Source organism: Syngnathoides biaculeatus, chromosome 3 (genome assembly GCF_019802595.1).
Source record: "Syngnathoides biaculeatus isolate LvHL_M chromosome 3, ASM1980259v1, whole genome shotgun sequence".
NCBI classification, from domain to species: Eukaryota; Metazoa; Chordata; class Actinopteri; order Syngnathiformes; family Syngnathidae; genus Syngnathoides; species Syngnathoides biaculeatus.
In genome coordinates this window covers 24,229,393-24,243,913 of record NC_084642.1, presented here as the reverse complement: position 1 = coordinate 24,243,913, position 14,521 = coordinate 24,229,393, and the positions used below count along the sequence as shown (strand labels likewise).

The following is a 14,521-nucleotide window of genomic DNA, read 5'->3' as shown; positions in this document are numbered from 1 at the left end:
CAAAAAAAAAGCTTGCTATGTCTCTTATGAGTAAATACATGTAACAATTAGACATTTGGGGACAGATTTGAACAAGAATCCCAAAAGCTGAGCCATCTCAATTAATTCATAGTCTCAAAAGATTCATTTAGTTAGGTGGCTCAATTTTGGTTATAGCCTACAGCCAAAAATAAAAAAAAAATCACTACCTCTAGTATCTAGAATGTTACATATCAAAAACCCTATCAAACAATGGAAACTATTTTTAATGCAGAAATTAGTCAGGAATTTGCCCTCCAAAGAGTATTTCCCCAAATGTTTTATAAATCTATTTCATGTAAATGGTACTGAAATATCCAAACTTTTCTACCATATTCTGATTGATTGCCATCCTGCACGTGAACAAAGCACAGCTACATTTACATTTGTGTCAATGATCTGAGATGATTGACTCAATGTGCAGGATTGACATACAAGTTTTAAGATGCAAATGGCAAATAGGCACTTTTGATCGAATGCCACTAAAGGTTTACAACAGGAGTGTTCAATGTGTTGATTGCAATCGACTGGAGCAGTTTCGGTCGATCGCGGATTGGCGTGCCCCCCTCTCCAAAAAAAAAAATCAGCCAATGTTCCCTCTAAAACACACGTGTCTGCTATTGCGCACCGCTGATGTCTCTTTGCAGATATTCTGCGTTGCGTGGAAAAAAATAAATACAACACAAATTGAAAGTATAACATACAGCTATTCAGCTTGTGGCATTTTGCAAAGTAATTGAATGAGTGATGGATGAATGGTTGCTACATCCATTGGCACAATTCATATACGTACTGTAAAAAACGAAACTGAAAATCCACTGGTTTCTTTTTTGCAGCACACGGAGCTTTCTCTAATGACGACTTGCTGCTCGGTCACACTTTTTTTTACTAACTTACCTAACACCGTCACCCTCCGCTCTTAAAGGGGTACACTCATAATTACGAATGTTACAGTACTCACGCAGCCCATCAATGTGGTTAATAATAACAGCGCCCTGATCCGCCACCCACCACCGGTGCTTTATTTAGCAACACAGGCTGGGCAACGTAAAGCAAAGACGAGGTAGACATGCTGCTTATGTTTACTCTTGATAATTGCAAAGTTAAAAAAGAAATGGCGGCACGGTGGTTCAGCTAGCAAAGTGTTGCCCTCACAGTTATGAGGACCCAGGTTCAATCCCAGCCCTCCCTGTGTGGGGTTTGCATGTTCTCCCTGTGCCTCCCTGGGTTTTTTTCCAGGCACTCCAGTTTCCTCCCACATCTCAAAAACATGCAACATTAATTGGACACTCTAAATTGCCCCTAAGTTTGATTGAAAGTGCAGCTGTTTGTTTCTATGTGCCCTGCGATTGCCTGGCAACCAGCTCAGGGTGTACCCCGCCTCCTGTCCGTTGACATCTGGGATATGCTCCAGCACTCTCCGCGAGCCTTGTGAGGATAAGCAGGTAAGAAAATTGATGGATGGTTAAAAAAAAAAAATGCTGTTTTAAGATGCAATATTTGTCAGAGTATGTGAATAATTGAAGAAAAAGTGGTGAAACTGGATGAGCTTTTCTCTTTTTCAAGTGAGAAAGGTCTGGTCTGAAGCCAAAGTTGAAAGTGCAGGATGAGATGATGTGAAATGTCAAAATTCCACCTTGGCACAGCCTGATCAAGGCTGAAAGCAGACAATACAGTGCACAAAAAGCTAATTTTGTATTTTAAATATAGGCGACATTAACCTTAAAACTGGTCTACAACTTTCCTGTACAAAATCCACTTAACTCAGTAGAATTGAAACCTTGGTGTCAATGCTTGTTTCTATTCTGAAACGACGTACTTACCGTATGTACGAATGTGACCATTATTTACAATATTACTTGTGTTGTTGAACCTGGTATTGAGGGAAGGTGTACCTAACAATACAGATATCATAAAAATGACAGTCACATGAGCTTAGAAAATGTTTTCAAGTCATTTAACATTCCTTGTAAGGAAGAATGTTTTCTCATAAATTAAGAAATTCATCAAAAAGTATTCTGATTAAGTTTGACAGACTTCAACAAACATTCACATACTTATTACTAACATTTTGACAATGGTATTCATTAACATGTCCGTATGTGCAAAGATCTTTTTTTTTTATATTACTTAGAGCTAAAGATCAATGCACCAGATTTCCGTTAATACTTTCAGTCAAAACATACAAAAAAAAGTTGATTTAGGCGGAGGTCAAATGACCGTGTAGCAATTAAATCAGCACCAGCCATCTCTAACAACACCCACATGAGCACAACTAAATAAACGTGAGAAGAACAATGTTCCTTACTGGCATGGACTGAAAGGCTTAAAAATCTCATTTGCGCAGGTTATTGTTCAGAGGTAATGACTATTGTAAAACGCTGAACAAAGAAATAGATAAAAATTAAACCATAAAACACTCCATCCTCCCACCACCTGAACACATCCAAACATTGGACAGCCATCAGAGCGTCTCTTCAGTGTTGATGTTTAGCTTCCTCTGCGGGATATAAAGAGTCTTAGGAGCCAGCTGTCCACTGGGGGAGACCACTGCAGAAGCCAGGGGGGGGAGGGCAACCGGTGTGTGGAAGAAGCTGTGCTGAGGGAGACCTGTTCCTTTGGGGGTGGCCATGAGAGGCTGGAGCAAGGGGAAAACAGATAATTTTGGTGTTATGACTTAGAATTGGGTAGCAATTATGGGATAATCCTCTCAAGCAGAACGCAGAAACATTTGACAAAGTGGAGGAAATAAAAAAAAGCAAAGAAAGAAATAGCATTTTGATGACCAGAAAGCCTATCAGTGTCTTAAGTCCACTTTCCACCAATCAGTTTGACATGTCATGCTGCCAAAAGGTGACATGGCTACTAAAATATGTATGACGCATTGGTACGGTACCTCATGCGTGGAGCAGAAAGTGCAATATGGAACTCACATTTTTCGGAAAAAGGACACCCTTCAAAGATTCTAGCATGGTGTTACATGATATCTCCATTCAGGTAGCATTAAAAGACTAACTCTGGGTGCACGTTTTGCTTCTCATTACTTTTTTTTCCCGCAAGCACAGCGAGGGCCAGCCTCAACAACAAACATAAAAATGGATGAAGAATAGCTAATGGGGGGAATCAGGTCAAATAAGAGGATTTCAAAGCAGACTCTGGTTTAATTGCACTGATATTAAAATAGGTTGGCGTGTTGAATTTTTAGTTATTGTGACACTGGTAAAGTAAGAATGTTCATGTAAATGTTAAGGTGAAAGAGGTAAGGTCTCACCAGTAGCTGTGTTACTTTTACACTTAGATGGCAGACAAGACTTCTTGGTGCGCTTCTACATTTAATAAAAGCTTGATATTGCTAAAGGAGTTTAGTTCTATTGACAATAGCTGTTCTTGCTATGCACATACTGGCATCTGTGATACACGCAATGAGATACACACTTGCAAAATCATGAAGCGAACGCTACATATTAAAACTTGTTAAAAAAAAAACATATATATATATTTATTTTTAAAGAATCAAGACCCATTAGTTCATTGCTATTTTTCATTAGATTGTCAATAGCACCTTTTTTATTCATTTTGTTAGCTTTGAGCTTACAATTTTTGTAAACACAAACGAAGAAAGAAATGAAGGCTGTGATGTATTTGAACTGGTTGAATTGGTGTCCCCCTTTTGTCGTCCAATTTTAGTTTACCATGAACTGGAGTGTCTTTAAAGGACTTTACACAAGCAACATTCCCCTTTCCTCCTTGCTACGATGTTAATTTGCGAGCGGCGTGTTGTTGTGACCATGTGCGGTCTGCATAATGTCCACGCACTTCTGGATAAAAGTGCTGGCATACCATACGGCATCAAAATGAGTGCTTGTAGAATAGTGGCGGAATCGGAGATTTTAGAGCTAGTCCGATCAGATACTCCCCTAACCTCACTGAAATGAGACCAATGGTTGATCTCAAAGATCGGATCGCTATACCCCGAAAAAAATACGGAGCTCTTTACCATTTCTCTTGGTAACTGTAAAAACCTCACCATTTACCATATCCATCTCATGAGAAAATCTTAGTGTGGAAGCGCAAGCTTGGTGGTCTGAAGTCAAAACTAAAAGCAGCCATGTTTACCTGTTGGATACTGATTAGTGCCACTGGATTGGGGGACTGTTGGACCATCATTGGTTTGATGAAAACCATTCCTCGCTGCTGCAGAGCCATGGGGCCGAGCAAGGTGTTTGACTGCTCAGGTGTCTGCGGTGAGGTGAAGGAGTTTCCGGGGCTGGAGCCAGATATCAGACCCAAGTTTTGCAGGGTGAAGTTGAGGATAGCAGGACTGGGGCTGTGCAGGTGTTGTGCCTGCGGAGTCAAATGCGGAGAGGCGGCTGCAGCGGCTCCATGATGAAAACTGGTGGAAGTCATTTCCTGGACTGGGGGTGCTCTGGATCCTGTTCGGGGTGTAAAAGAGTCTCTTGAGTCTCGTTTCTTGTTTAATTATACATCTGAACAAATCCAAGACTCTACTGTCTGTACTATCACTTGGAAGTGGCCATATTGACCATCTCTTGGCCACAAAACACCAGCGCTCTCTACTAACTGTACTAAAACTGTGTTGCTATGGTTACAACATACATCAGTACAAATAATGGCAATGTCATATATTAAGATGAAAATATAAGCAACTAGAAACATAAAAAACACTACTACTATCTCAAAGTTCATCATTTGCACCAAAAAAGAAAAATATATATATATATAAAATAAAACACCATTACTGATGACAATGAGACACAAAAGCATCTGTGGTGAAGATGCGTAGGCCTAAGCCAAAATGAACTTTTTAACAGATTCACCAATTTGGCCTGTAGAATAAAAAAAATCCACTGGCTAAGCATATTCTCTATTGGCCACAATATGAAATCTTTTTACACAAGGTTGCACAATGTATCAAATAATAAACAAATAATAATCATCACGATAATTGCCTGTGCAATATGTGTACTGCATATGTGGCTGTGGGAACAATAGAGGAATGAAGTTGATGAGGCATAAAATTAAGTTGACTCAAGACAGAACTGAGTATTTGTGAGCAAGTTTGGTGTCATGCCTAGGAAGCATACCACCAATGCATTATTTCCCTTGAGGATGTTGATGGAAAAGTACAGAGAAGGTCAGAAGGAGCTCTAATGTGTCTTTGTGGATTTCAAGAACGCCAGTGACAGAGTTCTCAGAGAGGGACAGTGGTACTGCACGTGAGGTCTGAAGCGACAGACGTACAGTATGTTAGAATAATTCAGGACATTATTCCGGGGGGCATTGCCACCACAGTGGGGGTGGGGTGCCAGCTTGCTAGAAACACGCCTTTATGTGCACATGTGCAGTGACACATGGTTGATCAAACCGACTTGTCAGTCAATCGACGAGCAGGATCGACATATTGGCCACACTTGAATCAAGCACCGAAATTGATGATAGGGTGTCGTCTTTTTTTTTTTTTGCCACACGGTCACACGATTGACCAAAACTGCCTCAGCGATCAACTGGTCAATTGCGATCAACTCATTGGGCGCCCCTGGGTTAGACAGTAATCCCCCGTAGAACATTTTCGTAGAGCATGCATGAGTAAAGAAGTCAATACGAATACAATGTAGGTATTACAAAAATCTGATTTGGCAAAACAGCCTGATGCCTGCCTGCATCAGACTACAGGAGAATATAAACCCTCTACAGAGATGCAAAATCCTCTTGAACCCTCCACATCCTGGTTACCACCTTTTCCCAGCTCCTTCCCTCAGATGCTACCGAACAATGGAAACTAAAACAAGCAGACATTCCAACAGCTTTTTCCCTGCTTGCCATGCACTTTTTAAAGTTAACTTCTGATTCCATTGCAACATGCTGCTAATTTTTAATCTTCAGTTTGTTGTCAGTTGCGTTGGACCATATATATATATTACTTATGGACTCACTGCAGTCTGCGGTCTCGCCATGCAGCACTATTTGCACATTTGTTGTTGATAAAAATTGGCCACTCGTGCCTGAGGAACATTTGCAACATTTGCTCAATTGACATTGTGTGGGCAACCTGGGTTCAAAATTGTCCCAGATTATCAAACTACTACTCACTGTAAACTGTATACATGTCTTGAAGTCTCAGTGCCCTTTGCACAATGGTCATTGCGCCGGACTATTGTACCATTAGTCATTTCAAACTGCTCTAATTGCAAGAGGACTCTGCATCATTTTGCACAATTGTCTAAATAAATTTGTACCAACATTACTGGTAAGATTTTATCACGCAGTTACTGCATTTTTGTCTTAATGTCTCAAAAGTATTTTGTCACTTGACCGTCTGTTGTCACACGAGAGCAGCTGTAACTACCAAATTCCTTGTGTTTTTGACATACTTGGCAAATAAAGATGATTCTGATTAAATACAGATTGGACGTTTACCCGCAGTAGGCGTTTGGTATATGTAAACCGGGGTTGAAGGCTTGTTGCAATCTCCTACTGAGCCTTGGTTTTCCTTGTAAGTGACAGACTGCTGGGAGAGTGGGATCAGGTATCCTGCTGGCACAAAAGCCTGACATGGGCAGAGAAATCAATGATTACTATCTGGATTAAAATTGCTTTTCTTTAGAGGTTTTGTGTGTATACACGTGTGGAGATGTCTGTGTGTGTGTGTGTGTGTGTATGTATGTATGTATATATATATATATATATATATATATAATATATATATATATATACATACATACATACATACACACGCACACACACATATACACACGAACGCACAGACACACACACACACACACCACACACACACACACACACCACACACACACACACACATATACACTTCAGTTACCTCAGTATTAATCTGTCCAGATAGGAGCGAGGAAGCTCTGATGGACGGTAAACCCGCCTCGCAGTCAGAGATCACCACTTTCTCATCCTTGTCCAGAGAGGTCTCCAAGCTCTGCTCCAGAGTGTGTGCAACCATTACGCTGCCAGGAGTGTTGATGAACTCAGCATCTAAGTAGAGGGCGCGGGGCGAAGGACAGCTGGAGAGCTGATTGCTGCAGAGGGTCTTAGGAGGAACATCAAGCACATACCACTGCTTTGGGGTGGTGCCCTGTGGGTGAGCAATCCAAGATGGAAAACAATAATATTAACAGTAATGGACATTCAGGTAGAAAATGCTAAATACTAAAAATTAACCAAGAGATTCCAATCCATTGACAGGCTTTTTAAAGAAAATCCCAGCTTTTCGGCTCTCGTGTGACGCCGCACAGTACAAGGAGTCATTTAGCCGCATGAGCGATATAGCCACAGCTACCAGTTAGGTAGTCCAGTCCAAGACAATACTTTGAACATTCCCACAGTAGCAGGGACAGATGTGGATGCACCATTATCATCATCAGCTTGGGAATTGCTTGGGGGGGGAAAAAAAAAAAAAAGCACTAGACCAAGCAACAATAAAATGGGGACTATCAAATTTACTATTGTGTGAGCATAGTTTATTAATAGAAACTACAGAACATATATTCTGTTTTACAAAACAGGATTGTGTTGTTATCACAATGGAAAATAACAAATTATAGTGTATGTATCGTACATTAATTGTGAACTATGTTTTTTTACCTTAGGGTTGGAGTTAGTCCGTATGGCTTTGGGAGGACTGCTCTCTGGAGCGGAGCCGGAATACAACCGTTTGACCAACAACGGGCTCCTGTCCGGTACACTTAAAGTGGGTCGGCTATTAGCAGCTAACGAGGCAGTTGGGCTGGACCCAGTTTTATCCTCAAAAGTCATCGAGCGAACGGCGGAACTGGTTGGCTGCGGTCTGGCCAGAGGTTTGGGCCTGAGAGAAGACTGGTGCAAATAGACAGCGTAGGGTCCGGTGGCCGGCTGCTGAGGTAAAATGACGGGGATGAGGGGCGAGGACTTTGCCGGGATGTAAGCAACACTGCCTGAGGGCTTGGAGGTCAGTGGGGTGCTGTGCACATTTGGGTTGGCTCCATTCTCCTCCTCATTTGGACACGGGCATAATGCCGGAGGCATTTCCAACGAGCTGGAGGTGATTGACTGGAGCTTTGCAGCCGTTGTGTTTACCGCAGCGGGAATTGGCTTTGGATCTTTGGAACAGCAATACCTGAATGTACAAATACAACGCGATTAATGCATGAGAGGCCAAGAATACATTGCCTGCAGCTTTAACCTAAATCTTATCTTGTGAGAAAGTTATTGGCCACGCACGGCCCACTACGTACTTTAATCTAACCCACCAAGAATTTACATGATCTAGAACCGTATATTTCTCAGATGGACTTTTTTTTTAAATGTAATTAATTGAATTTGTTTTAGTTTTAAATGTACTGGACATTTAGTCATTGATATATATATATCTCATTGTTGAGTTTTATCATGGTATTAATCTTACGCAATGATAACTATTGTGATATCGCGGGAAAGCTCATGGCATTGCAAGAAGGCTAATGGTACTGGCATAGAAGTGCACACGACGAAACATCTTTTTTTGTGCTTGGCCGAGTCCTTCGCTATAGAATTTAGTAGTTTCCGCCTTTTCCCTCAAGGTTTTGTGAAACACTATCAAATCATATATTAGCATGCATTTCTATGCCCGTTCACCCAATGTTTTCATTCATAAACCTCTCAAAAACTATTATTGCTTCATTCATAATGACAAAAATATCCATTGAAAATTTGTCTACCCACAAATTTCACAGGAGTTGTCACACACAGTACAGTGTATATATATATATTTTTTATTTATAAAATTTGAAATTTCATACTGCCTAGGAACAATGATTTATTAGATTTAGCCTAATCCATCCAGTTGTGAGTCTATTCCTGAAACACGGGAATCCAGGTATGGAAATGTAGAAACAGTCAAGAAACAATAAATAATAATGGTTATAACGCTTATTGATATTGTAAGATTTACGAGCAGTCACTCAAATATTTTTTAATTTGAAATGTGGACATTTCATTTACAGGGAGGGATGTAAGATGATTTATTGTTTTGCAATGCTGATTAAATTATGTCTTGGCTCATTTGAAATCTAATTTTAAAATTAGTTATGGATTAGATATGATTTTATTTTTACCTTATCTATGTGACATGACCTTTTTTTTTTTTTTTTTTTTTTTTTTAAATCAGATGTGCCTGTTGAGCACAAAATATTTTCCAATTTCATTCAACATTTCCCTCACCAAACGTAAATCACATTAAAACTTACGCTGACTCCTGGTCAAGTTGAATCTTACAGATAGCAGCAAGTTGGGCCATCTTGCTGGGGAAGTCACTCACAGCTTGAAGCAAAAGACAATTAATATACATATCAACACAACAGCCTTCTTGTTAGAAGAAAAAAAAAAAGTCTCACCAAGGGCACTCTTGGCAGGACTATTTGGGGCCGAGCTGATCTTGCGCCGGTCATCCTGAATGCTCTTTGCTAGTTTCATGAGGGAGCGGTGCCGTGTAAAGCTTCGCTTAGTGCCGGGTGGTGATGAAAAAAGGTTTTTGGCACAGTTTTCTACAAAGGGGCGGGACTCCAGCACCTTTGTCTTGTTGGGTGGACACGGGGAGTTGCAACTTGGCACATCTGAAAAAGGAATTAAATATTTTATATATTTATATATTAGTTGTTCGGCAGGGATTAATTGCAAGGTGAAGGGAAACTGGAAATATCCCACCGTGTTTTTTTTTGTTCCCACCTGAAGACATTGGGTAGGATGTTTGTGTTTGAAACTAACTATGTCACTTTGATGTTTATGTTGTGCTGCCAATGCGACTTTCTACAAATTCAACGTATCGGCTTCTTCTCGATGTTAGCTGGGTCACCATTCGCCGAGCTCATGTAGCTTGAATTTGAAATGTTCGCACAATGCTGCTGGGGCTTTAGACATAGCAACCAATTCCATTTATCTCATTCCGCTTTTTATCACTGAACAACAACTAATTCTTTCTTTCACCCTGCTTCAATGGCTGCACAAATCTGTGCGAGTCCCGCCTCCCACAGTGGCAAGCATGCTGACTGACAGAAGGGAACAAACTGCGCATTAAACACATGTAAATGAGACTTTATTGATCCCTGTCCATTTTTTCTTTAATCAAACTCAGTCGATACAGTAAATTATCGTGACAGGTCGAGCTACATTGCCGCCATAGGAATGGAAATGTGTCCTGTACCAATCGTGTTTCAATTAGTGTTTATTCTATTTTAATTAAAGCATTAAAGATATATACTGTGCATGATTTATATTTGTCACCCAGACAAAAAATATCAGCACATATCCAAAGGTAAGCAAAGAAGTCTCTTCATACCTTTGACTTGAGGCGGTTCAGTGGGGCCAACCCATTCAAATGCTGGTTTCTTTCCTCTCTCTTCCGTTACATGGACCTTTTCAATGAGTTTCAGGCTTCGCAGCACATTAGCTATGTCATAAAGCCGTCGTACTTTAGCTGTGAACATAACACAAACACAAAGGCTATCTAAGGTGGATTTGAATATACTGTACGGAAAATGCCATCAACTGTGCTGCAAAATGTTTATTTCAACCAATCCGTTTACACTTACTCTTGAATTTGCTCTTATCCTGATCTTGGTCCTCTCCAATCAGAATTTTTGCAGCGACATCCAGACTGACCACGGGTGGATTTGAAACCAGGAAGAGCATGACAAACTTTTGGCTCATCACTCTCAGGGATTTGTCCTTCCGACTATTGACAGAAGCTGAAGAAAAAGATGGACAAATTGTAATCAGTGAGATGATGTGATAGATTTATTACAATAATAACTGTGGCCCAGCCTCTCACCTGCTTTGAACTCAACTCCAGGAAGCTCCACAAAAAAGAGCTCTTTTTGTCTGTGTTCGCTGCTTTCCATCAATTCGTGGTTCTCCTTCTCCTCACCACTAGAGCCAAATTCTTTATCAAGCAAGCTCTGTCTGATCTGTTGCATCTGCTGACCGTATTGTTGCTCCCCGCCCACCTGCTTGAGAATGGCCAGAGTCTGGGCCAGATTGGTCCGACCGTGCCACATGTAGCGGTTCTTTGCAGAACGGCTCACCATGTGCAGGCTTTCCAGCACGTTCATGATGTCATAAATGCGGCGACGTTCCACGTCTGTGCCAGGAAAACAGTAAAAAAGAATGAGAGCTGCAACTGCGAACTTAAAACAAATCATAGCCAACTCCTCGTTGAATATTAATAAACAGAATTGACGTACTGAGTTCAGTGGCCACATCATCAAGGCAAATTTCATTGTTGGCAGCTGGGTCTGGCCAATCGGGGCAGCGGGCGAGGAATTTATGGCAGAGCAAACCCAGACTCTTTTCTTTTCTGCTGATCATTTTCTCAGACTCATCTCCATGTTCAATATCCTGCATGAGAAGAACAGCAAAGAGATGAGAAGTAACTACATGGATGTCTATCACGTGTGCAGTTTCTATATACGCCAAAATTCTCCACCTGTGTAGAATCAAGAACTTCAAGTAATTCAGAGTGCGGACACAGCTCCTTCTCCCGGTTACGAATCTCTGGACTCGCAGCACTGATGAGCATTTTGAGGTTGGAAGTTGGCGTCCATGGGTCAACCGACCGTGCTTGTCCCGCCTTTTTGGGAGTTGTGAGTGGGCCCATGATGAACTGTATTTCCTATGTGGTTTCTAAAGACTTAACAAAACCAGAGGGGCTATAAAGCCATCACCTGCCTTGTAATAAAAAAAGAAAAGAAATTTTAAAATTCATTTTAATGCAAACCTAGTCATGATTTCAAACAGTGTACTGAGCTCACTTTGGAGTTAAGTCTTTTCGTGGAAGGTTTCCCCTTACGAAAAAAATATATAATTCTACAAAAAAAAAAAATCTACTAAAACAGATCAAATGTGGCAGGATATTTGTGCATTTTTCCAGAATATTATTCTGTTAGAAAATGTGTGTATTAGACTAATTTTGTCCGTAGGCTATATTTCTGAATAAACGTTGTAACGCTGGCGAAGCAACAAAGACTATTTGTCACATTAACTGCCTGGCCGCAATTGTTTGCACGATACTTAACGTAGAAATTAAAATAATATGGGGAGGAAGAGCTATCAGTCATCCTCTTCGAATTAGCAGCGAGCGACGTTGCTATCCGTCCAATAAACGGGCCCACAAGTGGCGCCGCTCCCGCCCTCTTTGTCCGAAGGAGCCAATGAGGGAATGCCAAAGAGGAAGTGAGGCGTCCGTCCCGCGCAGGTAAAACTTGTTTGAAATACTTGGCGCCGAATGGATCTTTCAAAATGTTCAAACACCCACAAACCTTCGCCGTAGCTCTCCCAAAACAGTTCGACGTATATCATCATAAGGGCAAAGGCTGTCTCCTTTACACTTTCACTTGATCTACCGGAGAACTTAAAACGAAGTCTCAGTCTGTCTTTTCCAAACGCGGGCTTGACGTGATTTTGCCACCCGCTACAAAACTAAAATCGCCCATCGTAAAATAAGTCTATCCATTCAAAACAAAGTAAATACCATTAACGTCGAATAAACGCAATGGTTAGCTAACGTCGAATACATGCGACTAAAGAGCGTATGCGCAATAAAATGCTAGTGATTTTAAGCAAAAAAGACTTACCAAATTCAACAAGAACTTGATCACAAGAAAGTTCCCATCTTGACAGTCGAATATTGGACGTGTAAATTAGTGTAGAGTTCCTCCCAAAAGTTAAAAAAAAAAAGCTGTGAAGCAAAGATACGAGATGAAATAAAGCGAATGTGTTTAATATCTTGAATAGGCCGCCACTTTTTCTGTCAACTTCCTTCAGCCGAGCAAAATGTTGACTCGCGCGACGACGTCTGGCCCTTCCGCGCCGAGCATGCGCACTGACGACACTTCCTCCCTGCGGGGACGTGGGCGGGTCTCGTGGCAAATCAAACGTTAAAGTCCTCCACTGAAACGACGTCTTTTTATGGATTACCAACTCCAAACTATATTTGGTGAACACTGGCTGTATGCGGCGGTTCGAATAAGTTTACACGGAACAGATGCTTCCACGGATACTAACAATACTCGTTACATTAAATGACCAGAGGGTGTCGCTGTGAGCCCCATCCCGAGCAATGCCGTAAAGCAGGGTTTGAATTTCTCAACACAGAAATGTCCATGGGCAGCACGAGTTTTTTTTGTTTTGTTTTGATTGAGTGTTTTATTTTTGTATTACTGTTGTTTTTTGTTGTTGTTGTTACATCATTCACTACACACCGATTCTTTGATAACAACAAGGTCTGCATCGACAACAAACAAACAAATCCAGTGACACACAAATGAAGGCCCAATTACAATATCGAAAACTATTTGGAACAATTATGTCACTTTCTCCTGATAGTTTTGACTGGTCTTGACTTGCATATCGCAGTCACAACTGGTCTTGAGTGGGATATGCCAATTTCTTTCCGTAGCCTGCGGGACAGTTATTACTGATTCATTACCTTTGCTTGAAGAAAAAACAAGCAGGCAAACGTAGGGCAGCATGGGCAGCATAGTACTGAGGGTAAAAAACAAGAGTACACCCCTGCAACACCTCTGGATCGCTGGCTTGTATCCCCACCCGAGTGCATATTGTCCTTGTGTCCCTGGGAAAGACACTGAAGCCAGATTGTAGACAAATTAATGTGGTTGGAAGTTTGGTGGTGGTTGGGAGGGCCGTCGGTGCAGAATGGCAGCCACACTTCTGCACGATTGCGCCAGGGCATACATGTAAACGTTTACCACGACCAGGCTGTGACTGAGAAGTGAATGAATAACGCATGAAATTGTAAAATCTCATTTCAGTGACTACAGAAGCACTATATAACTGGAGTGCATTATTGTTAAACATATGATAAACCAGAAAAAAAGTATCTTAGCAACTATATTCTGGTCTAGCTCAAATGCTGTGGAGAGTCCCCCCCCCCCTTAATTACTGATAAGTCTTATTTCTGCAATTTAAAAGAGTAATTGGAAAAGGGAATTGTAATAATAATCATAAAATAACAAATCAAATCTTTAGGAAGTAGTCTTCTTCCCGATATGCAATGGTTGTTTCCACACTTTTTTAAAACTATAAAATCCCTCTTGAACTAAATATTTAGGCCCGGTGGCACAGCTGTAGAGCATTGGCCTCACAGTTTTGAGGTCCAGGGTTCAATCCTGTCCCTGCTGTGTGGAGTTTACATTTTCTTCCCGTGCGTGCGTAGGTTTTCTCCGCGCACTCCGGTTTCCTCCCACATCCCAAAAAACAGGCAACATTACTTGGAGACTCTAAATTGCCCCTAGGTGTGATTGTGAGTGCGGCTGTTTGTCTCTTTGTACCCTGCGATTGGCTTGCAACCAGTTCAGCGTGTACCCCGCCTCCAGCCCGTTGACAGCTTGGATAGGCTCCAGCACTCCCGCGACCCTCGCGAGGATAAGCGGCAAAGAAAATTGATGGATGGATGTATTTGAGTATTTATGTAAGACCAACACTT

The 14,521-nt window shown here is 41.3% G+C and overlaps 2 protein-coding genes across 4 annotated transcripts in view; one reads left to right on the top strand and one right to left on the bottom strand.

Moving 5' to 3' along the window:
* Nucleotides 1-1,723: 1,723 nt before the first annotated feature.
* e2f8 (E2F transcription factor 8) lies at nucleotides 1,724-12,960 on the bottom strand. Its single transcript, XM_061814919.1, has 13 exons — nucleotides 12,651-12,960; nucleotides 11,504-11,745; nucleotides 11,262-11,415; nucleotides 10,850-11,158; nucleotides 10,611-10,766; nucleotides 10,358-10,495; nucleotides 9,417-9,635; nucleotides 9,270-9,342; nucleotides 7,651-8,161; nucleotides 6,875-7,141; nucleotides 6,457-6,586; nucleotides 4,135-4,451; nucleotides 1,724-2,656 (listed from the first exon to the last, which is right to left on the bottom strand). The coding sequence occupies exons 2-13, from the start codon at nucleotides 11,672-11,674 to the stop codon at nucleotides 2,483-2,485; spliced, it is 2,619 nt and encodes an 872-aa protein (XP_061670903.1). The 5' UTR covers nucleotides 11,675-11,745; nucleotides 12,651-12,960; the 3' UTR covers nucleotides 1,724-2,482.
* Nucleotides 12,232-14,521, top strand: part of nav2a (neuron navigator 2a) — a 171,634-nt gene continuing 169,344 nt past the window's right edge. For all 3 annotated transcript variants that reach the window (XM_061814917.1, XM_061814915.1, XM_061814918.1), the window contains exon 1: nucleotides 12,232-12,271. The gene's annotated coding sequence lies outside the window, so the exon portion shown is untranslated. The remainder of the gene's footprint in view (nucleotides 12,272-14,521) is intronic.

Excerpts from the sequence above, each read along its gene's own strand:
- e2f8 (XM_061814919.1), bottom strand. The coding sequence starts at position 11,674 with ATGGGCCCACTCACAACTCCCAAAAAGGCGGGACAAGCACGGTCGGTT. Across the intron at positions 7,142-7,650 it reads GGACTAACTCCAACCCTAAG|GGCACCACCCCAAAGCAGTG; the intron begins GTAAAAAAACAT and ends GCTCACCCACAG. Across the intron at positions 6,587-6,874 it reads CTGGACAGATTAATACTGAG|GCTTTTGTGCCAGCAGGATA; the intron begins GTAACTGAAGTG and ends TGCCCATGTCAG.